We start from the raw sequence: 23650 nt of genomic DNA on the forward strand, positions 1-23650 counted from the left end.
ATCCAATGGGAGCCTCACACTCACACATGGAACAGACGCCCATGTCTGAAAATACTGCAGTGAATCTGTTATACACACACACGCACATCTCTGGCAGTCTACAGAGCAGAGATATTATAGAGGTTAGCTTCCCTAAAGGAGAGAAAACCACAGATTCCAGCCTCAACACATAACCCGGGATTCCTCCCTATCTGTTGCGGCCCTGAAGTTCCTCCTGTGTACCACCTCCAGGTGGAAACCTCCTCTTTAATGACTCCTTGATGGTACCAGACACTAGTGGCCACTTAGATTTGGTCTCTACTCTTTTTTCTGGTCTGTCTATTCAGAAACTTTCATTTCTTTTTTCCTGCATACAATCATAACTACATATATCATAAACATTGTAGGCAACATTTCTTAGTGTTAGGAAGAGACAGAAATTCTTGAGTGGTCGCATCAATTGTCCACCTTGACTGAGGAGTCAGACACCAGGATCCTCTATGTCTCAAACTTCTCATGTCTTAAGCTATCTGCAAATTAACCATGATTGATTTCTTCCCATGACACAGGCACCACTGACCACCAGGACCACTGTGATGACAACATGCTTCAGATGAGGAAACGGAGGCCCATACGAAAAGTTAACATGCTGATCTATATGGCCAGAAGATGATAGACAAACATTTAAATAAAAATTAGCTTTCTCTTTAAAATCACAGAACTAATCCATCCCATTGTTCCCTAAAGCATGAAGGCAGAATCACAGCATGAGGATGAGAATCCTACCCTAGGGTAATTACCAATGTCAGAAATGAAACAAGGAATACACTGCAGATCCTGCAGACTTCAAACACTATAAGTCAACATTATTAAAAAAATTATCTTACTTACTTGAAGTGGAAAAATATCACAAAAAATTTCAAAACAGCCTCTGAAATACAAAGATACTAAGAATCAGTGAGTTATTTTATAAGACATATCCAAAAATTAAAATCTTCCAAGGAAATAAACTTCTGCTCCCACAACTTTGCTATATGCATTCTTTCAAACCTTCATGAAGATTAAACACAATTCTTTGCCACAATTGTCCAGAATTACTACTTCTTAACACATTTTGATAGGCTATCATGAAAAGCTAACAAGGATAGTTCAAGAGAAAAAAATCATAATTTAGTCTCTCAAATCAACTTAGAAGAGAATAAATTTTAAAAATTAGTAAAAAAAAAATTATATCATTATCCTAGTGCTCAAGTCACAGATGGAGTAGATGATGAACATCAATTTAAATAAGGATGAGTTTTACCTCATAAGTCACAGCTTTAACTGACCCAATACCTTGGGGAAAAGAGAGGAAGAGGAGGAGAGTTCTGGGAAAAGAAACACAGGCACTGAGGAGTCAGAAATGACTCAGAAATTTGTTTCCAGGAAGATGAGGGTAGATGCTTTTGCAGCACGCGCACACACACACACACACACACACACACACACACACACACACACACACACGCAAGTAGGGAAGTCAATGGAGAGTATTTCAGAGAAGCCAGGAGAAGAGTTGTGTTTTCTTCCCTTAGTTTCTTGCATCTCGCCATTGTGCTCTTTGCCACAAGACTCAACTTGAACTGCACAGTCAATGTTCAGTGTGTCTCTGCTGATCTGAGTCTGCCATGAAGCATGAACCTGCATCTTCCCTGAAGCATCTCCAGGGCAGGTGAGATGCCCATGGCCAAGTAAGGACCCCACAACCATGTGATGATGGACGGGCTGAAGGAGTGAAAGAGACCTCATGGGAGAAGCTCTGATAGGACAAGCTCTCAGTAACACTTCCTTGGAAAGGGATGACTCAGAAAAGGACCTGGTCTATTTGCTGCTACATCCTGGCCCTCAGTGACCTGAGGACAGGTCAGAAAGACAGAGGCCAGGGGTCAAGAACCACCCACCACCCCCCTTTTTTCTTCTTTGGAATTTTCTGCAGAGACCCTGATGCTCTCCCCAGCCCATGCCCTGGACAAATAAGATGCAGCCTCCCTGGGAGAGCAGTTCCTCTTCGCTTGGGGCTGCTGATGGAACAGCCCTATGGCAAGAAAGCCCAGCCCCCAAGTGTCCACGCCCATACCCTGTGTGTTTGTCTATCCTACTGTGCAGTATGGTCTCATTCATCTGCACCGCTGGGGACAGAGAGAGATATGTCAAGACTCCCTCCCTCATGACCTAGCTCTGCCTTGGAGAGATTTAAAGAGGATGGAAAGACCCTAATCTTGAAGGGACCCCAACCCCCAGGCAGACCCTCATCCTTTAGGAGACCCCAGGGGCTCAGTGGACTTACGGGGTAGAGAGGACCTGCTCAGGATTCGGGGGCAAATCTCTCACAGGCAACTCTCTTCCAAGGCTGAGTCTGTTTTCCAGGACCCGAGCACAGACAGGTGAGTCTGTCCCTGGCTGTCCCAAGTTTCTCCTCTTCACTGCAGACTAGGGGCCACCCTCGGTAGCTGCGGATGGAGAACAGCAGTTCTGGGCTGAGGAATGGGGACATCTTGGAGGACCCTGGGGCTGAGGGATGGGAACCTTCTTCAGACCCAGCCTCTGATTTGTTTCCAGGGACCCTCCCCAAACTCACCATATGGGCTGAGCCAGACTCTGTGATCACCTGGGGGAGGTCAGTGAACATCTGCTGTCAGGCAGCCCTGGAGGCCCAGGAGGACCATCTGGATGAAGAGGGAAGACCAGCATACTGGGTCAGACAGAGCCCACTGGAGCCCGAGAATAAGACCAAGTTCTCCACCCCATCCACGACAGAGCACTATGCAGGGCGATGTCACTGTTACTATCACAGCCCTGCTGGCTGGTCAGAGCACAGTGACCCTCTGGAGCTGGTGGTGACAGGTGAGAGGACACTCGTGGGTCCCAGCCCCAGGCTCTGCCCTCGGGAAGGGGATCTGCTGTGAGGGGTGTCTCCCCGCTCACAACACAGCCCTGGGGTATAATGTGGGGGGTGTGATCCCCATTTAACATAGCTGCCTTCTCTCTCCTAGGAGTCTACAGCAAACCTAGCCTCTCAGCCCTGCCCAGCCCTGTTGTGACCTCAGGAGGGAATGTGACCCTCCAGTGTGGTTCAGGGCTGGGATTTAGCAGGTTTGTTCTGATTAAGGAAGGAACACAGAAGCCCTTCTGGATCGGGGACTCACAGCAACACTATTATGGGCTGTTCCAACCCCTGTTACCTGTGGGCCCCATGACCACAAGCCAGAGGTGGACATTCAGATGCTACAGCTATGACAGGAACAAACCCCAGGTGTGGTCGGAACACAGCAATACCCTGGAGCTCCTGGTTTTGGGTGATGAAGTTCCTTCCTTACCTCGTTTATTTTTTGTGTCCCTTGACCTGTTGATACAAGCCTTGCTCCAGGGGAGGGAGCCATAGGTGAGTGGAGTGATGAGAGGTCAGGGATGCTAGGGCTGGAGACCCAGAGTGTGAGAGACAGTGAGACCTGCACGGCCAGGATGGGAGAAGGGAGGTGTTTGGGACAAACCAATCCCTGTAGTCCCAGCTTCTCTTTCCCCCCAGATTTGTCCAGGAAGCCCTACCTCCTGACCCAGCAGGGCCTTGTCATAGCCTCTGGAGAGAGTCTGACCCTCCAGTGTCGCTCTGATGTCAGCTACGACAGATTCACTCTGTCCAAGGAGGGAGGATGTGATCGCTCCCAGCGCCCTGACCAGCAGTGTCAGGCTGGGCTCTCTCAGGCTGACTTTCCCCTGGACCCTGGGAATGGCTCCCATGGGGGCAGATACAGGTGCTACAGTGCACGCAACCTGTCCTCTGAGTCATCGGCCCCCAGTGACACCCTGGACATCCTGATCGCAGGTGAGGAGCCCAGTGGATTCAGTATGGGACCCAGACTCTGCACAGGCCCTGCTGGGGGAGTCGCGGGTAGTGATGGCCAGGATGAGGGGTGGGGTCACAAGAGAGGGAGAGAGACAGAGAGGGGTGATAGGTGGGGAAGGGCAGAGGCTCTGAAAACAGAGATAGGCAGAGACACCGGGCGTCCTCAGAGAGAGGTCCTGGTGAGGTCTAGGCTCAGAACCAAGTGGGGGACAGCCCCTCACCCATCCTTCTCTCTCTAGGTCAGCTCCATGACAGACCCTGCCTCTCCATGAAGCTGGGCCCCAAGGTGGCCTCGGGAGTGAACGTGACCCTGCTGTGTCAGACATGGAGCCCAATGGACCCTTTCTTCTGTCCAAAGTGGGGAGAAACGATACCCCTCTGTGTCTTAGATCGAAGTACAGAGCTCAGCAGTACCAGGCCAAATTCTCCATGAGACCTGAGACGTCATCTCACGGGGGGACTTACAGGTGCTATGGCTCACAAAGTAACTTCCCCTACCTGTTGTCAAACCCCAGTGACCCTCTGGAGCTTGTGGTCTCAGGTGAGTGGCTCCTGACCCTGTCCTTTCTGAGCTCAATGGGTCAGCTAAAGGCCTTTCCTGGGAGACCCCCTAGACTGGGATTGGAGTCAGGGGGAGGGCCCTGAGGGAGGGTCAGGAGAGGGGAGTTTATCTTCTACAGAGCAGGAGGCCCAGAGGCGCCTTCTCACCCCATCCCTCCCCACGTTCTCATCACCAGAATGTGCCAAGTGGGTAGTGGGGGGACGTTAGGGAGGTGACAAGGCAGATATAGGAGAAGAATAAACAAAAATGAGGTCTTGAGGGACGCCCCCACCCCTCATTGTCCTCTTGCCCTTATTCCTAGGATCCTCTGAGGTCCCAAGCCCCCTACCCACAGAGCCCAACTCAACAGCTGGTGAGTCTCAGGGCCCTGTCCAGAGAATTTCAAATTCTCCCAGGCTTGCCTTGAGAGACTCTCAGCTAATCTATGTCCTCGTCCCAAATCTCAGCATGGCTTGTGTCCAGGGGAGCTAGGTGTCTGGCAGAGATGAGACCACAGGCTCCCAGGGGCTCTGAGGCTGCGCTGGATGAGGGGTGGGTGGTCAAGGTAGAGGGAGCTGTTGGAGGCCCAGGCTGGAGCAGGAGAAGCTGGACTGAAGTGAGTGGTACACCAGCTCCAGCCCCTCAACTCCCTGTCCTGATCTCAGGAGGCCCCGAGGATCACCACCTCACATCCAGAGTCAGGCTCCCAGGGTGGTAAGTGAGCGGCTGTGTTGGGAGGTGAGGTGAGGTTCAGAAGAGGCAGGGGCTGAGTTACGACCTCAGTTCAGGCTCCTCTGGACACAGAGACTTGGACAAGACCTTCCACTGTCTGGGCCTCAGTTTCTCCAAGTGTGAAAGGAAAAGGCCTGGCCCAGACCAGATCCAAATATTCCTTTCATTTCTTATTTCTGGTTGTGACTTCCTGGGAGAGGAGGTCTCCCAGAGAAGCCCCCCAAGACCCATTCTGCAGTGGGCCTGCCCTATCTGAGCAGTGATGGTGACATTATGCAGGGAAGGGGCAGCAGGGCCATGCACCATGTGGGACCTAGGGGGCATTCAGGCTCTTTTCCTTCAGCTCAGGGGTTTCAGGCCTGGTGGAAAGTTCAAGGGTTGGAAGTCAGGCTGCCGGGTTCGAATCCCAGCTCTGCTCCTTCCTGGCTGGGTGGCCTGGGGCAGGTGATTTACTTCTCAGAGCCTCAGTTTCCTCATCTGTAAAATGGGTGGGGTGGGGGTGGGAATCCCTTGTTGCACGACTGTGTGAGGTTTGGAGGTGATGAATGCAAGGACCCAGCACATACCTGGCTACAGTAGGTGCTCAGTCAAAAGGCATCTTTGGCTCAGTCATGACAACTCTGGTTCCCAAGGTCAAGAAAAGTACCAGAACGCTCCGATCAGGTTCTCTGTGGCCTTCATCCTGCTAATCTTCCTCCTCCTCTCTCTTCTCATCCAGAACCACTGTCAGGGCAAATGCAAGAAGTCAGGTAAGTAGTGAGTGGACAGACTCAGGCCTCATGAGGTGGTGGGTCCCTTGTGAGTTGACCAAGGTAGGCTCAGGGACCAGCCAAAGGGAAAACAAACAGTTGGGGAAGGTCAGCTTAGAAAAACTTTTCTAGCATTTCAGATTGAAAAATCTACAAAGAAAATGATTTAAGTCACCATAGAAGTACAAATGAAGGTATTCTTTGAGCTTCTTCAATCTTATGAAATATTTGAAACATAAATGTAAATGTGTCTTAAGGTTTCCTTCTTTTCTCTTGAGTTGCATGTGGATGGTGAGTGGTTCTAACGTTCCCAGGACTGATACTCTGTTCATCTTCACCCAGCCCAGAGAGAAGATGATTTCCAACTTCCTTCAGGGGCTGCACAGTCAGCGCCCAAGAACAGAGGCGTGCAGAAGAGGTAATTCCTGTCCAAAGGCCCCAGACTCACAACCTACCCTTGGTCTCCTCACTGCCACCTAACCTTCCTATATCTTCCCCAGCCCCAGCCCAGATGTTGATGTCCAAAAAGAAAATACACGTGAAAGGCAGAGGAGGGGGCAACTTGGGGGTGGGTGACAGGAGCAGTGAGGTTTCAGCAGGCAACAGGAGGAAGAGGGTCACGTTGGGAAGTATCTGGGGCCCAAGAGGTGAGCAGGACTGAACCCCAACACTGCGTGACCATGGGGACATCACCGTTGCTCTCTGGATCTCAGTGGCCCCATCCTGGAACAAGGCAGAGACCTGCAGGACTGAAGGATCCAAGGGAATCTTGCCAAGAGATGAACCCACTTGTTGTGCCCCAGCAGATGATGCCATGAGGACACACATCCTGAGGATGCCGTGAAGCTGGACAGTCGGGTGAGACCCTGCCCCTGTCCTGTCCAGGGCACCAAAAGCCTTCCACTTGCCAAATTTAATCCAGTGAACACTTCTCTGTCCTCCCACCACTCAGTTCTCAGTATCCTTCCACAGCTGACCCTCCCTTCTCAAAGCACACAGCCTCCTGCCTTCTGTGACCTCACTCTTTCCTGGTTTTCCTGTGACCTCAGGTCGCCTCCTGCCTGGTCCCCCTTCTGGCTACTCATCCTCTGTTTGACTGTCTGGTTCTTAGAGTGCTCCCCCGGGTCTCAGAAGAATTCTGGAATAAATGAACCACCCAAGACCCCTGTGCTCCCCTTCATTCATTCATCCCACAAATGTTCACAGGGAGCTCACTTCTTTTATTTTTTCATTTTTTATTTATTTCTTTATTTTTACTTATTTCTTATTTTTATTATTTTGACTTCTCAATATAAAATGTAGTTTGTTTTCATGTCCCTTTACCTGTTCCTCTTTCCCTCCCCCCTCTCCAGGGGCCGGGGTCTCACCCGACTGTCCAGCTTCATGCCTCTCCTCCCCCCACCTACATCATATCTGTTCACTTGTCTTAACAAGTTCAAGGAATTGCTGCGACTGTTGTGTCTTCTTCCCCCACAGCCATTTGTTTGTGTATTTATTTATTTATTTGTTTGTTTGTTTATTTATTTATTTATTTATTTTTAGCTCCCACAAATAAGTGAGAGTTTGTTGAATTTCTCTTTATGTGCCTTACTTGTTTCACTTTATATAATTTTCTCCAAGTCCATCCATGTTGCTGTAAATGGTAGTATTTCATTCTTTTTTATAGTAGAGTGGTATTCCATTGTGTCAATATAACACAATTTCCTTATCCAGTCATCTGATGATGGACATTTTTTCTGGTTCCAAATCTTGGCTATTGTAAATAGTGCTGCAATAAGCACAGGAGTACTTCGGCATGATTGTTTCCATTCCTCTGGGTATATTCCCAGCAGTGGGATAGCTGGGTCATATGGCAGATCTATCTGTAATTGCTTGAGGAACCTCCATACCATTTTCCATAGAGGCTGCACCATTTTGCAGCCCCACGATGGTATAAGAAAGCTGCTTTTTCTCCACAACCTCATCTGCATTTATCTTTCTCAATTTTTCGTATATTAGCCATCCCGACTGGAGTGAGATGGTATTTCAAAGTGGCTTTGATTTGCATTTCCCGAATGCTAAGTAATGTTGAGCATGTTTTCATGTATCTGTTGGCTATTTGTATATATTTTTAATTGGATTATTTGTTTTTTCACTGTAAAGTTATCTGAGATCTTTGTATATTCTGGATATTAATTCCTTGTCAGATGCATATTTTGCAAATATTTTCTCTCATTCTGTAAGATGTCTTCTCACTCTATTGTTTCCTTTGCTGTGCAGAAGACTTTAGTTTGATATAATCTTATTTGTTTATGTTTTCTTTTGTTGCCTGTGCTTTTGGGTGTTATTCATAAAGTCAGGGCCTAGTCTTAAATCTTGTAGTGTTTGCCCTATGTTTTCTTCTAGGAATTTGAAAGTTTTAGGCCTTATGTTTAGGTTTCTAATCCATTTGCTACGGGGTGAAAGGTACGGATCAAGATTCATTTTCTACAATCAGACATCCAGTTTTCCGAGCACCATTTGTTGAAGAGGTAGTCTTTTCCTGAATGTATGTTCGTGGTGCCTTTGTCAAAGATCAGTTGGCTGTAAATATGTGGGTTGATTTCTGAGTTCTCTATTCTGTTTCCTTGGTCCACATGTCTGTTTTTATGCCAGTACCATGCTGTTTTTATTACTACAGATTTGTTATATAGTTTGAAGTCAGGAAGTGTAATGCCCCCAGCTTTACTTTTTTTGCTCTCTTTTTTTTTTTTGTAAACTAGTGCACTTAAAAATTTTTTGTTTCTCTATTTTTTATTCATTATGAATATTCATGAAATACAAAACTGATTGTCACCCCTCATGCCCACGATGTGAGGGCCAGATTCATACTGGCAGCATACCCATTACCACAAATTGCATTTGTATCCCGTGTCCCCCACACAATTATCCTCAACCTTCTTCTCCCTCCCTCTTTTCCTCCCACTCCACTTTGTAGCCTAGGGAATGTTCTCTCCCTCTGCAAGTCCAGTGCACTACTGTGGTCTTTCTTTTTGCTCAGAATTGTTTTGGCTATTAAGGTTCTTTTGTTGTTCCATATGAATGTTAGGATTGATATTTCTATTTCTGTGAAGAATGTCATTGGTATTTTGATGGTAATCACATTGAATGTATAGATGGCTTTGAGTAGTATGAACATTTTTACTTCATTGATTCTTCCAATCCATGAACAAGGAATGTCTTTCCATCTCTTAGTGTCTTCTTTAATTTCTTACAGAAGTGATTAGTCCTCATTGTAGAGATCATTCACTGCTTTGATTAGATTTTTTCCTAGGTATTTTTTTTTTCAGACTATTGTAAATAATCTTGCTTTCTTGATCTCTTTTTCTTCCAGTTTGTTCTTGGAGTATAAAAGACGTACTGATTTTTTTATGTCGATTTTGTTATCTGCAACCTTACTGACTTTGTTTATCAACTCCTAGAGTTTGTTGATACTGTTTTTTTGGGAATTTGTACGTATAGAAGCATGTCATCTGTGAACAGGGACAATTTGATTTTCTCTTTACCTATTTGGATGCCCTTTGTTTCTTTCTCATGTATAATTGCTCTGGCAAGTACTACCAATACTATGTTAAAAAGGGGTGGATAGAGTGGACATCCTTGTCTTGTTTCTAAACTTAATGGAAAAGTTTTCAGATTTTCCCCATTCAGGATGATATTGGCAGTGGGTTTATCATATACAGCTTTTATTATGTTGAGATACCTTCCATCAATGCCTTATTTTTTGAGAGTCTTTATCATGAAGGACTGTTGAATTTTGTGAAATGCTTTTTCTGCATGTACTGAGATGATCATATGGTTTTTGATTTTTCACTTTGTTGATGAGGTGTATCACATTTTTGGACTTGTGTATGTTGAAACGTCCTTACATTCCTGGGATGAATCCCACTTGATTACGATGTATAATCTTTTTGATATGTTGCTGTATTCTGTTTGGTAGTATTTTGATTTAGCATCTAAATTTTTCAAGGATAATGGCCTATAGTTTTCTTTTTTTGTTGTATCTTTGTCTGGTTTTGGTATCAGTGTGATGTTGGCTTCATAGAATGAGTTTGGGAGAATGCTTTCTGTTTCAATGTTTTGGAATAGTTTTGAAAGAACTGGTTTAGGCTTCCATTCATGATGGCAGAATAGACGTTCCCCAGCATTATTCCCACAAATTAATTTGCAACTATTGAAAAGCAAGGACACCCAAGCTGGGGCTGCTAGAGCTCAGGGGAAGAGGAGGAGAGACCCACAGAGTGCATGAAGGTGGGAGAAGCCATGATGAGAGAAACCAAAAACCACTCTGAACACTTAGAACCCCTGCTGTGTCCAGGCCGGAGCTGCTGAGTGCAGAGAGCAGGAGCTGGCAAAAGCCACAGATGTGCCCTTTGGATGAAGTTGCTTAGAGATGGCAGGGGAGAAGAGGGCCATGGTGGCCCCTAAGCCAGCAAGACCACTAATAGGGTTCCTGTGGACCCACATGGGAGTGAAGTATCAGAAGAACTGAAAGAAGGAGCTACTCAGAGGCTGGTGAGTCATTGCAGGGGACCAAAACATGGCCTGTCCCATCGGAAGGGTTTGTAGCACAGGTGGTGGGGGAAATCAGCCCACGAGGAGAACACTGGGGCACAGCAAGGACAGCTGATCTGCACCCTAATCAGCGAAGGACCACTCAGAGGAGATTGGTCAGGAATATAGGATTGCATGGGGTGCAGTTTGATGAAAAGACTCAGGCCCAGACCAGAGTTTCTACACAACCCAGGTGCACCAGATTTGTCCAAAGCTGGAATTACCTATAAAATCAGCAATTAAAATGTTAGCTACACAAAAAGCCTTTCCTACGGAATCAGCAGCACAGCAGCAATTTAGCTCAACCACAGAGCTCCGTACTTTGAACAGGAAGTTCCCCTACGTTAGATGTAAGGAAAGGACAGCAAGTTAGTTCCAGTGCAGAGTTTAAGTGGTGGGAACAAGAAATAATCCAACACAGAACTGAAGGAAAAAACAAAGTACCTGCAACCAGAGACAAAGTTTCACATTAATTAGTAAGGGTCTCATTTCACCAAAGAACACCTATAGCACCTAGAATGGCCAGAATTCCCATGGGGTTACCAAGCCAGAAAGCGGGGAGGTCCAGGGGCCTCAGCAATGCTCTTCACCACCTGCAACCTATCCTGAGGGTGGTGGATGAGGGCCTTGGTCATGCCCTCATGACATGCTCAACCAACCCAGTGGTGACCACCGAGCTACCAAAGGAAGTGCTCCAGGCTCTCCCACCTTGGGGCAGAGGGGCACCGAGGACCTTGGCCATACCCCCCTTACACGCAGCCAGCCCAGTGTGAACCACCAAGCTGCCACATGAAGCGCCACAGTCTCTCCTGAGCTGGAGTGTGGGGGGCACATTGGCTGCGGCCACACCCCCGACACATACAAACACCCCATGGACAACCATCAAGCCATAGCAAGAAGGGCCCCGGTTTCTGAGGTGGGATGGTGGGGGATGAGGGCTTTTGTCACATCCCCCTGACATCTGTACCTGGCCTGGCAATGACCAAGCCACTGCTGGAAGCCCCTGGTCTCCCTGTGGGAATGAGGGGGGTGCCACAGGCCTCAATCCTACCCCTCCTCCTTCCTACTTCTTCCATCCCATTTCCTTCCTCTTTCTTCTCTCCCCTTCCCTCCCCTGCTCTGCAAGAACATCATAGAATGCAAAAAATGATATTAATAAAATTACATTTTCTTTTTAAAAAAATAGAAGTGGTATTAATTCCTCTTTAAAGGTTTGGTAGAATTCAGCAGTGAAGCCACCTGTTCCGGTCCTTTTCTTCTTTGGAAGATTTCAGATTACTGCTTCAATGTCATTGCTTGTTATTGTTCTGTTCAGTTTTTCTATGTCTTTTTGGTTCAATCTTGGTAGATTGTATGTTTCTAGAAATTGATCCATTTCCTCCATTTGTTTAAATTTGTTGGTGTATAATTGTTATTCATAGTAATCTCTAGTGACTCTGTGTATTTTTGCTTTATCAGTTGTGATAGCCCCTTTCTCGTTTTCGATTTCTGTTATTTGGCTCTCCTCTCTTCTTTTTTTTAGGAAGTCTGGCTAGTGTTTTGTCTATTTTGTTTATCTTCTCAAAAAAACAACTTTTTGTTCCATTGATCTTTTGTGTCATATTTTTGTCTCTATTTCGTTTAGTTCTGCTCTGATTTTTAATATTTCTTTCTGACTACTAACTTTTGGATTGGATTATTCCTGTATTTCCAGTCCTCTGAGGTGTAAAGTTAGGTTGTTTATGTGAACTCTTTCTGTTTTCTTGATGTAAACTTTCCTCTTAGTATTGCTTTTGCAGTATCCCACAGATTTGGGTATGATGTGTTGTTATAATCATTAGTTTCGAGAAATTTTTTGATTTCCTGTTTGATTTCTTCTTTAACCTGTATGTCATTCAGATGCATGTTGTTTAATTTCCAAGTATTTGTGTGATGTCCAAAATTTCTTTTGTTATTGGTTTCTAGTTTTAATCCTTTGTGGTCTGAGAAGATACATGAAATGATTTCAATTTTTAAAAATTTGTTGATAATTGATTTGTGACCTAATATGTGATCTATGTTGCAGAATGTTCCATGGGCTGATGAGAAGAATGTATGTTCTGTGGTTGTTCGGTGTAATGTTCTATATAGATCCAGCAAGTCCAATTGGTCTAGCGTGTAGTTTAAATCCTGTGTTTCCCTATTGATTTGTTGCCTAGATGATGTGTCCGATGTTGAGAGGGCAATGTTCAGGTACCAAATTATTACAGTATTGAGGTCTATCTCTCTCTTTAAGTGTAGTAATGTTTGCTTTATAAGTCTGGGCATATTGCTTTGCCTCCCACGGATTTGTCACCTATTCTCCCCTGGGTGATAGGTCCACCATCAATTACTCAAAGCCCATCTCTCCTGAGTACAGATAAGCCCCAAAAAGGGGTTAATCTCCCAGAACCCTCGCGATTGTGGCATTCCTTCCATTTGGGAAAGTAACCACGAATTTGGGTTCTCTTCCCACATTTATTCTCCAGACCAGGAAGTTCCAGGAAGAGAACATAGGTGGGGATTTTGCTAAGTACAGTTTAACAAGCTTAACAATAGAAGCTGTTAACATTCAGTAAGGTGACATTCTATAATGCAATTAAGTTGATCCATTTACAAAAGCTTGATTTTAGCAAACATTCTCTTCCTACAGCAATTTCCCAGTATCTTTACACATCAATCAGTAACCTGTCTTTGAGCCAGCAACCTTGCTGTGTTCCAATTCTTTATCTTACAACAGAGACTGTAGCCTGGGGAAAATTTCCTGTCCTTTGCCAGGTCAATTATTGAAACTGCAAGGCTTTGGAAAGCCAGACCCTGTGAAGTACATTTGCTTTATGCATACTTCACATGGGTGCACCAATGTTGGGAGCATATATATTTATGACTATTATTTCTTCTTGGTGGATAGACCCTTTTATAATTATATAATGGCCCTCTTTATCTCCTTTTTTTAGTTTTTGGATTAAAGTCTATTTTATCTGATATAAGACTATCTACTCCTGCTCATTTTTCGTTTCTATTTGTGTGATATATCGTTTTCTGTCTTTTCACTTTTACTCTGTGTGAGTCTTTACAGGTGAGGTGGAATTCTTGCAGGCAGCATAGTGTTGGGTCTAGTTTTTTAATCCATCCAGCCAGTCGATGTCTTTTGAGTGGGGAGTTCAATCCGTTAACATTTAGCATTGTTATTGAAAGGTATTATTTGATTCCTGTCATTTAATTGCTTTTGTGTGGTTGTTTTTAGTGTCTTTTGTTCCTTTCTTTTCCTGCTCTTCCATGACTTTGCAACTTGTTGGGTTTTTGAAGGGGAAAGGTTTAGTTTTTTTCCACCCTTTCTCATTTGCCTGTGTCTTTTATCCGTGGGATTTATTCTTCCTAGTGCGTTCCTGGTGGGGATTATTTTCGGGGGAGTTCCAGGTAGAGGACTCCCTTGAGAGTTTCTTGCGTGGCTGGTCATATGGTGCAGAATTCCCATAGTTTTTGTTTATCTGGGAAATAAACTATACCTCTTTAATATCTGAAGGATAGCCTTGCTGGGTATAGTGTTCTTGGTTGGCAGTTTTTCTCTTTTAGTGCTTTAAATACATCATCCCATTCTCCTCTGGCCTGTGGGGTTTCTGCTGAGAACTCTGCCATTAGACTGATGGGGACTCCCGTATAAGTGACTTGACATTTTCCCTTGCGCTTTCTAGGATTCTCTCTTTGCCTGTAACTTTTGCCAGTTTAACCATAATGTGTGTTGGAGAGGACTGTATTAGATTGAACTTGTTTGGGGATTGTTGGATTCAGAGCCCAGAGTGCAAACCATTATATCATAGAACCCCCCATTGTTTGGGGATCTTTGTGCTTCTTGTGTTTGGAAATCCATTTCTCTATCAATGCCAGGGAAATTTTCTGCTAGTATATCATTGAATAGGTTCTCAGTGCTTTTTTCTTTCCCTTCTGGAACACCCATAGTTGAGATGTTTGCATGCTTGAAGCTCTCTGATATTTCTCAGAGATATGCTTCATTTTTAAAATTTTTTCTTTTTTCTTTGTCTGCTTGGGTTATTTCAAAAATAGAGTCTTTGAGGTCAGAGATTCTTTCTTCTGCTTGCTCTATTCTGCTGCTAAAGCTCTAAAATGTTGTTTTTATTTCATTGAATGAGTCTTTCAGTTCCAAAAGTTCTGCCACAGCCTTTTTTATGGCATTAATCTCTTTGTAGATTTCCTCCTTCATATCTTGGATTATTTTTCTCATTTCATTCTGTTGCCTCTTTATCTCTTCATGTATCTCATGGAGTTTCCTTACGATTGTTGCTTGGAATTATTTTTCAGACCATTCAAGGGCTTCTTCTAGACTGAGATCTTGTGTTCGAGTGTTATTACATTTCTTTGGGGTATACCTAGTTTCTTGTTTTTTCATATTTCTGGTATATCTATGTTGATGTTTGGTCATGTGGTGGAACAGTTGCTTCTTCAGTTACTTGAGCTTCTTTTGGAGAGAAAGAATCTCTCCTGAAGGTTTGTTTTACGTTCCCTGTTGTGTAAGATTGTTCAGTTTAGATTCCACATAGACTTTGGTTGGGAGGAGACTTCTGGGTCTGCTCTCCAGTGATTCATACCTCCTGGAGTGGGAGGTTGCAAGAGGTGGGACTCTTGTGGCTGGTGCTGAGCCTCTGAGGCCGCTTGCAGGCAAAGCTGTGAGGGGAGGGTTTCAAAAGCAGGTATAAGACCGTTCAGGTCTCTCCTGGCAAATGCTGTGAGGATTAAAGTTCTCGGGGCTGGTGACGGGCTGCTGAGGTCTCTTCCAGTGTGAGCCACAGGAGGCAGGACTCTCAGGGCTGGTATAGATGTGCTCAAGTCACTCCCAGTGAGAGCTATGAGGAGCAGGGCTCCTTGGGCTGGAGCCAGACTTCTGGGGGCCCTCCCAGTGAAAGTCTTGCAGAATGGGATTCTGGGTGGTATTGCTGGGGTGCTGAGGCATCTCTTTGCAAAAGCTGTGAGGGAGTGGGGTCCTCGTGGTGGCCTAGAGATGCTCAAGACAGTACTGGCAAGAGCTACAGGGGGAGGGCCTCCTGGGTTAGGTGTGGAACTCTCAAGTCTCTGCCAGTGAGAGCAGTGGGCGGTGGTGCTGTTGGCCTGGTGCCTAACTGCTGGGGCCTCTTCCTCCAAAAATAGCAAGGGGCAGAGCTCCCGGTGCCAGGTTGTTGAGTCCTCTTCCTGCTACAGTTCCAGGATGTGGGGCTTGTGGGGCTGGCGTGAAAGAGGTCAAGTTACTGCCTGTGGGAGTGGTGGTCAGGGGGCTTTTAGGTCTGCTGCGATGCTGCTGCAGCCCTTCTCTGTGGGATCCACAAGAAGCAGGGCTCTCACAGCTGATGCCAAGCTGCTCTGATCTCAATGTAGTAAAAGCCTGAAGGGGAGGGGCTGTAAGGTTTGCTCCCCACCTGCTCCAGCATCCTGTTAAGAAAGCCTCACATGGTGTGGTCTCTAGAAGTTGTGGCCACACACCACTGTTGGGGGTTAGGGGCTGTGTAGTGGCTGTGGCTGGATTTGCCTGGCCTGCATTTCCAGTGGTTTGGCTGCAGCTTCTAGATGGCATTAGCCACACAGTGGTGAGCAGAGGTGGCTGCTGTAGAGAGCAAAAGCGATGATGGAGTTTGGATGTGTTGTCCCCTCCAAAACTCATGTGGAATTTTGATCTCCAATGGAGCAGTGTTGGAAACTGACTGAGTCATGGGGGTGGATCCCTCATGAATGGATTAGTGCTCTCCCTTGTGGAGGGGGGATTAATGAGTGAATTCTTGCTCTGCTAGTTCCCATGAGAGCTTGTTGCTTAATAAGACCCTGGCACCTCTCTCTCTTGCTTCTCTCTCTTGCTTCCTCTTGCAATGTGATCTGCTTGTACTTGCCGGCTGCCTGCCACTTTCCACCATGAGTAGATGCAGTCTGAGGCCCATGCTACATGCAGCTGTCCCAGAATTGTAAGCCAAATAAACCTCTTTTCCTTATAAATTACCCAGTCTCAGGTATTTCGGTTATAGCAACACAAAATGGACTAAAACAAGCAACTACCCTAGAGGATGATGAAACCCTGTGCAGGGGCCAGACAATGGCACTGGCAAACTCACAGTACTAAGGGTGAGCTCGAGCAGGAGTAATCGGGGGTTACCGCTGAGAAGTGCTCCAGATGAGTAGACTCTTCATTTCTCAAGGGAGAATTTCTCCTGCTCAAATTTCTGCTGGCCACTCTCTATTCTGGGACTCTTTTGTGGGAGAACTGGATGCTGGGCACCTCTACTCTGCTATCTTGTCCCTCTCTCCTAGATTTTAATTTAAATCTGTTGTGTGAAGGAAGGACCGCTGCTGGTGGCCAGTCGTGAGGGTTGACCGCCACTTTGCCCTTGGCAGGAGAGGCTGCCTTGTTTACAGGCAACAGCTTTGAAGTGTGGAGGAGGAAAAGAACTGTTTCTTAGCTGCAGCGACCAGCTGCCCTATTCAGGATTCAAGGTTTCAGGCCAGCATAAAAGAAGATTCCTGGGAGCGCCCAAGCCGCGCTGCAGGACCGAGTGAGCAGCCCGAGGGGGCAGTGGCCAAGGACAGGGACGGCGATGAACCGGAGGCAGAGATGGAGCAGCATGACCTAGCCTTGTGAGTGACCCCCGACCTGGCCCTGCTCGGGGAGCTGACACCCACCTGGCTTCTGCCTGCATCACCAGGCCACTCACCGGCCCCGGGGCTGCCTCCATTTTCTCAGGTGGTGGTGGCTCCGGCCCGGCTCGGCCAGGCCTATCCTTCTCGCCCAGCTCGGCTCCGCACTGAGGCTTCCCACTTGCTTGCCCCAGCACAGGGCTTCCCGGGGCCTGCGGGCGGCCTCCCCTCCCACTCCCTCCGCGGTTCTCTGGTGGGGCTGGTGGCATGGGGCATCCCTGGCCAGTGTCAGGAGGGCAAGGAAGTACGGGCTGGGCCGACTGCCACTCCACCTCACCCTGGGCTCTGACCCCCAGTAAACTTCCTGTTACCGGGAGGCAGATACCATCTCTGTGGCCACCAGTTCGGAAAAACGCCCAACTGATTTCTGGTTAGGAATAGTGTGGTTGGAGCGTTCCCGAGTTCGCTTGAACCTGCCGGAGAGCTGACTGTGGGTGGGCACCGGAGTTGGTCAGCGCTGGGGGTTTCAAAGGTGAACCGTGTGCTGTGGGCTCCTCCCTCGAGGAGGTCATGATCTGGTGTGGGATATAAGACAAGTACACAAATAACCGAGATACCAGGAGGAAGGTGATAAGTCCTGAGAAAGATCTACACAGTACTACAAAGGCACCCAGAGTCACCGGTCCTCTGCGCCTACCAGCAGAAACCTGGTAGACTTCCTGGTCGAGGCAGTGCTGAGCAGGGACTTGAAGGCCCGGCTGATAGACGAGGGTTGCAGAAGACACGTCCCAGCCCAGCCCAGTGCGCACAGAGTGGGGAAATATCCGGCTAGGGAGGCAGAGACTCGACAGAAAACACACACCCTGCAGGCCCGCCACTGCAAGATCCAGCAAGTGGGCCAGAGTGCATGGAACAGGGAGAAGTCCTGCATGGGAAGTGCAAGATCAGCAGAGACCACACACCCTGCGGTACTGGCAGTGATCCAGCAGCCCAGCAGAGTCCAAGCTGACCAGAAAGGTAGCCCCCCGGAGAGGCCCAAGACCTGAGGCATCCACACACACAAGCCACTAGAGGCCACCTGAGTAGTCAGTGATGTAGCCATAACAAATTGGCAACCACAGCATCATCTTAGTTAGTCAATAGTCTCAAACCGGTGGACTTTGAAACCCCCTGCCACAATGAATAAAAATTAAAAAAAAGACACCAGAAATACAAAAAATCAAGAAAGTACACCACCAAAAGTTAATAAATCTCAAACTCTAGATCCTATAGAACAAGAAGCCCTTGAAATGACTGACAAGAAATTTCGAGTGATAATTCTAAGGAAACTGAATGAGATACAAGAAAACTCAGCGAGACATCATGATGAAATGAGGAAAAGTATACAGGACCTGAAAGAGGAAATGTACAAGGAAATCAATGTCCTGAAAAAAAAATGTAGCAGAACTTGCCGAACTGAAGAAGTTATTCAGCGAAATAAAAAACACAACGGACAGTTTAACCAGCAGGCTTGTCGAAGTTGAAGAGAGAACCCCTGAACTTGAACATGGGCTGTTTGAAATAACACAAGCAGACAAAAAAAAGAAAAAAGAATCAAAGACATTGAAGAAAATCTGAGAGAGATATCAGACAACTTTAAGCACTCAAATATCAGAATCATGGGTATTCCAGAAGGGGAGGAAAACGGAGATTGCACTGAAAACATATTCAACAAAATAGTGGCAGAAAACTTCCCAGGTATAGGAAAAATCACAGATCTTCAGATCCGGGAAGCTCAACGATCTCCAGACGTATTCAACCCAAAAAGGCCTTCTCTAAGACATGTCATAGTCAAATTGGCAAAACTCAGAGACAAAGAGAGAATCTTAAAAGCTGCAAGAGAGAAGCGTCAAATCACCTATAAGGGAGCCCCAATCAGGCTAACATCAGACTTTTCATCAAAAACCCTAAAAGCTAGAAAGGAATGGGATGATATATTCAAAATACTAAAAGACAAAGATTGCCAGCCAAGAATACTCTACCCTGCAAGGCTATCCTTCTGAAATGAAGGGCAAATAGTATATTTCTCAGACAAACAAAAACTGCGGGAGTTCACTACCACACGACCACCCTTACAAGAAATCCTCAAGGGAGTACTGGGTTTGGTTCCTGAAAAATAACTACCACTGCCATAAAAACCCAAGAAAAATCTAAACCCGCTACTACAATAAAAATGGCATTCATGAAGAGAAAACAAGCTAACAAAAACACTATCTCCAACCTAAGGAACCAACAAACACAGAAACCAAACAGTAAATCAGAAAGCAAGGAACAAAAGACACCTAAGACAACCGAACAACCAATAAAATGCTAGGAATAAATCAACACCTTTCAATAACAACTCTTAATGGAAAAGGCTTAAATTCCCCAATTAAAAGACACAGACTGGCTGACTGGATCAAAAAGCAGGACCCAACTATATGCTGCCTACAAGAGACCCACCTCACCCATAAAGATTCACACAGACTAAGAGTGAAAGGATGGAAAAAGATTTACCATGCAAACAGAAAAGAAAAACGAGCTGGAGTAGCTATTCTTATATCTGACAAAATAGACTTTAAACTAAAAACCATAAAAAGAGACAATGAGGGACACTACTTAATGATAAAAGGACTGATCCATCAAGAAGACATAACAATCATAAATATGTACACACCCAATGTTGGAGCAGCCAGATTTATAAAACAAACTCTATTAGACCTAAAGAAGGAAATAGACACTAATACCATAATAGCAGGGGACCTGAACACCCCACTGTCAATATTAGACAGATCATCTAGGCAAAGAATCAGTAGACAAATACAAGATCTAAACAAGACTCTAGACCAATTGGAATTGGCAGATATCTACAGAACATTCCACCCAACAACCTCAGAATATTCATTCTTCTCAGCAGCACATGGATCATTCTCAAGGATAGATCATATATTAGGTCACAAATCAAGTCTCAATAAATTCAAAAGAATTGGAATTATCCCATGTATCTTCTAAGACCACAATGGATTAAAACTAGAAATTAATAACAAACGAAACTCTGGTAACTATACAAACACATGGAAATTAAACAGCATTCTACTTAATGACATATGGGTCCAAGAAGAAATGAACCAGGAAATTAAAAAATTTATTGAAACTAATGAAAACAATGATACATCATACCAAAACCTGTGGGATACTGCAAAAGCAGTATTGAGGGGAAAATTTATTGCATTAAATGCTCACTTCAGAAGAATAGAACGATGGCAAGTGAACAACCTAACACTTCACCTTAGAGAACTAGAAAAACAACAACAATCCAAACCTAAAGTCAGCAGACGGAAAGAAATCATTAAGATCAGAGCAGAACTGAATGAAATTGACAACCAAAAAACAATTCAAAAGATCAACGAATCAAAAAGTTGGTTTTTTGAAAAGATAAATAAAATTGACAAACCATTAGCATGGCTAACAAAAAAGAGAGAAGACTCAAATAACAAAAATTAGAAATGAAAAGGCGATATTACAACTGTTTCATCTGAAATACAAGGAATCATTCGAGACTACTATAAAAAACCATATGCCAACAAATTTGAAAATCTGGAGGAAATGGATAAATTTCTGGACACACACAAGCTCCCAAAACTGAACTGTGAAGACGTAGAAAATTTGAACAGACCAATAACAATAAAGGAGATTGAAGCTGTTATCAGAAGGCTCCCAACAAAGAAAAGTCCAGGACCAGATGGATTCACAGCAGAATTTTACCAAACATTCAAAGAGGAATTGACACCAATTCTTTACAAACTATTCCAAAAGATTGAAACGGACCCAAATCTCCCAAGCTCATTCTATGAAGCAAACATCATCCTGATACCAAAACCAGGTAAAGATATAACCAAAAAAGAAAACTACAGGCCAATATCCTTGATGAATATAGAGGCAAAAATCCTCACTAAAATACTAGCAAACAGAATACAGCAACACATACGTAAAATTATTCATAACGATCAAGTGGGATTCATCCCAGGGATGCAAGGTTGGTTCAACATACACAAATCAATAAATGTGATACACCATATCAAAAAACTCAAACACAAGGACCACATGATCATCTCTATAGATGCTGAAAAAGCATTTGATAAAGTTCGGCACTCATTCATGACAAAAACCCTCTATAAGTTAGGTAAAGAGGGAAAGTATCTCAACATAATTAAAGCCATATATGACAAACCCACTGCCAATATCATCCTGAATAGGGAAAAGCTGAAAGCTTTTCCTTTAAGAACAGGAAATAGACAAGGATGCCCACTCTCACCATTCCTATTCAACATAGTGTTGGAAGTACTAGCCAGAGCAATCAGAGAAGAGAAGGAAATAAAGGGCATCCGGATTGGAAAAGATGAAGTCAAACTGTCCCTGTTTGCAGATGACATATTCCTATATATCGAACAGCCTAAAACCTCTACAAAAAAACTGCTGGAATTGATAAATGATTTCAGCACAGTAGCAGGATACAAAATTAACACACAAAAATCAGTAGCATTTCTTTTCTCCAATAGTGAACATGCAGAAAGGGAAATCAAGAAAGCCTGCCCATTTACAATAGCCACCAAAAAAATAAAATACTTAGGAATTGAGTTAACCAAGGAGGTGAAAAATCTCTATAATGAGAACTACAAACCACTGCTGAGAGAAATTAGAGAGGATACAAGAAGATGGAAAGATATCCCATGCTCTTGGATTGGAAGAATCAACATAGTGAAAATGTCCATACTACCCAAAGTGATATACAAATTCAACGCAATCCCCATCAAAATGCCAAAGACATTTTTCTCAGAAATGGAAAAATCTATCCAGATATTTATATGGAACAATAAAAGACCACACATAGCCAAAGCAATGCTGAGCAAAAAAATTAAAGCTGGAGGCATAACACTACCTGACTTTAACCTATACTACAAAGCTATAATAACCAAAACAGTATGGTACTGGCATAAAAACAGACACACTGACCAATGGAATAGAATAGAGAATCCAGAAATCAACCCACACACTTACTGCCATCTGATCTTTGACAAAGGCACCAAGCCTATTTACTGGGGATGGGACTGCCTCTTCAGCAAATGGTGCTGGGATAACTGGATATCCATATGCAGGAGAATGAAACTAGATCCATACCTCTCACCATGTACTAAAATCAACTCAAAATGGATTAAGGATTTAAATATACACCCTGAAACAATAAAACTTCTTAAAGAAAACATAGGAGAAACACTTCAGGAAATAGGACTGGGCACAGACTTCATGAATACGACCCCAAAAGCACAGGCAACCAAAGGAAAAATAAACAAATGGGATTATATCAAACTAAAAAGCTTCTGCACAGCAAAAGAAACAATTAAGAGAGTTAAAAGACAACCAACAGAGTGGGAGAAAATATTTGCAAAATATACATCTGACAAAGGATTAATATCCAGAATATACAAGGAACTCAAACAACTTTACAAGAAGAAAACAAGCAACCCAATTAAAAAATGGGCAAAAGAGCTAAGTAGGAATTTTTCTAAGAAAGATATACAAATGGCCAACAGAGATATGAAAAAATGCTCAACATCACTCAGCATCCGGGAAATGCAAATCAAAACCACACTGAGATACCACCTAACCCCAGTTAGGATGGCTAAAATCCAAAAGACTATGAACGATAAATGCTGGCGAGGTTGCGGAGAAAAAGGAACTCTCATACATTGTTGGTGGGACTGCAAAATGGTGCAGCCTCTATGGAAAATGGTATGGAGGTTCCTCAAACAACTGCAAATAGATCTACCATACAACCCAGCTATCCCACTGTAGGGAATATACCCAGAGGAATGGAAATCATCAAGTCGAAGGTATACCTGTTCCCCAATGTTCATCGCAGCAGTGTATACAATAGCCAAGAGTTGGAACCAGCCCAAATGTCCATCATCAGATGAGTGGATATGGAAAATGTGGTACATCTACACAATGGAATACTACTCAGCTATAAAACCGAATGAAATACTGCCATTTGCAACAACATGGATGGACCTCGAGAGAATTATATTAAGTGAAACAAGTCAGGCACAGAAAGAGAAATACCACATGTTCTCACTTATTGGTGGGAGCTAAAAATTAATATATAAATTCACACACAAACACACACACACACACACACAAAAACCGGGTGGGGGAAGAAGATATAGCAACCACAATTATTTGAAGTTGATACGACAAGCAAACAGAAAGGACATTGTTGAGGGGGGGGGGAGGGAGAAGGGAGGGAGGTTTTGGTGATGGAGAGCAATAATCAGCCACAATGTATATCGACAAAATAAAATTTAAAAAATAAATAAATATATAATAAAATAAAATAAAATAAAAATCCTATCTACAACCTAAGGAACCAACAAACACAGAAACCAAACAGTAAATCAGAAAGCAAGGAACAAAAGACACCTAAGACAAACAAACAACCAATAAAATGCTAGGAATCAATCAACATCTCTCAATAACAACTCTTAATGT

The 23650-nt window shown here is 44.5% G+C and overlaps 1 protein-coding gene across 1 annotated transcript in view; it reads left to right on the top strand.

Annotated features, from left to right (window-relative positions):
* The first annotated feature begins 2474 nt into the window (after positions 1-2474).
* LOC134372395 (leukocyte immunoglobulin-like receptor subfamily A member 6) overlaps positions 2475-23650 on the top strand; it is a 65513-nt gene continuing 44337 nt past the window's right edge. The window contains 5 exon segments of the mRNA XM_063089913.1: positions 2475-2862; positions 3012-3314; positions 3545-3841; positions 4102-4200; positions 4203-4403. Of these exon segments, the coding sequence (XP_062945983.1) occupies positions 2475-2862; positions 3012-3314; positions 3545-3841; positions 4102-4200; positions 4203-4403 (1288 nt within the window).

Source organism: Cynocephalus volans, chromosome 3, assembly GCF_027409185.1.
Source record: "Cynocephalus volans isolate mCynVol1 chromosome 3, mCynVol1.pri, whole genome shotgun sequence".
Classification (NCBI taxonomy): Eukaryota; Metazoa; Chordata; class Mammalia; order Dermoptera; family Cynocephalidae; genus Cynocephalus; species Cynocephalus volans.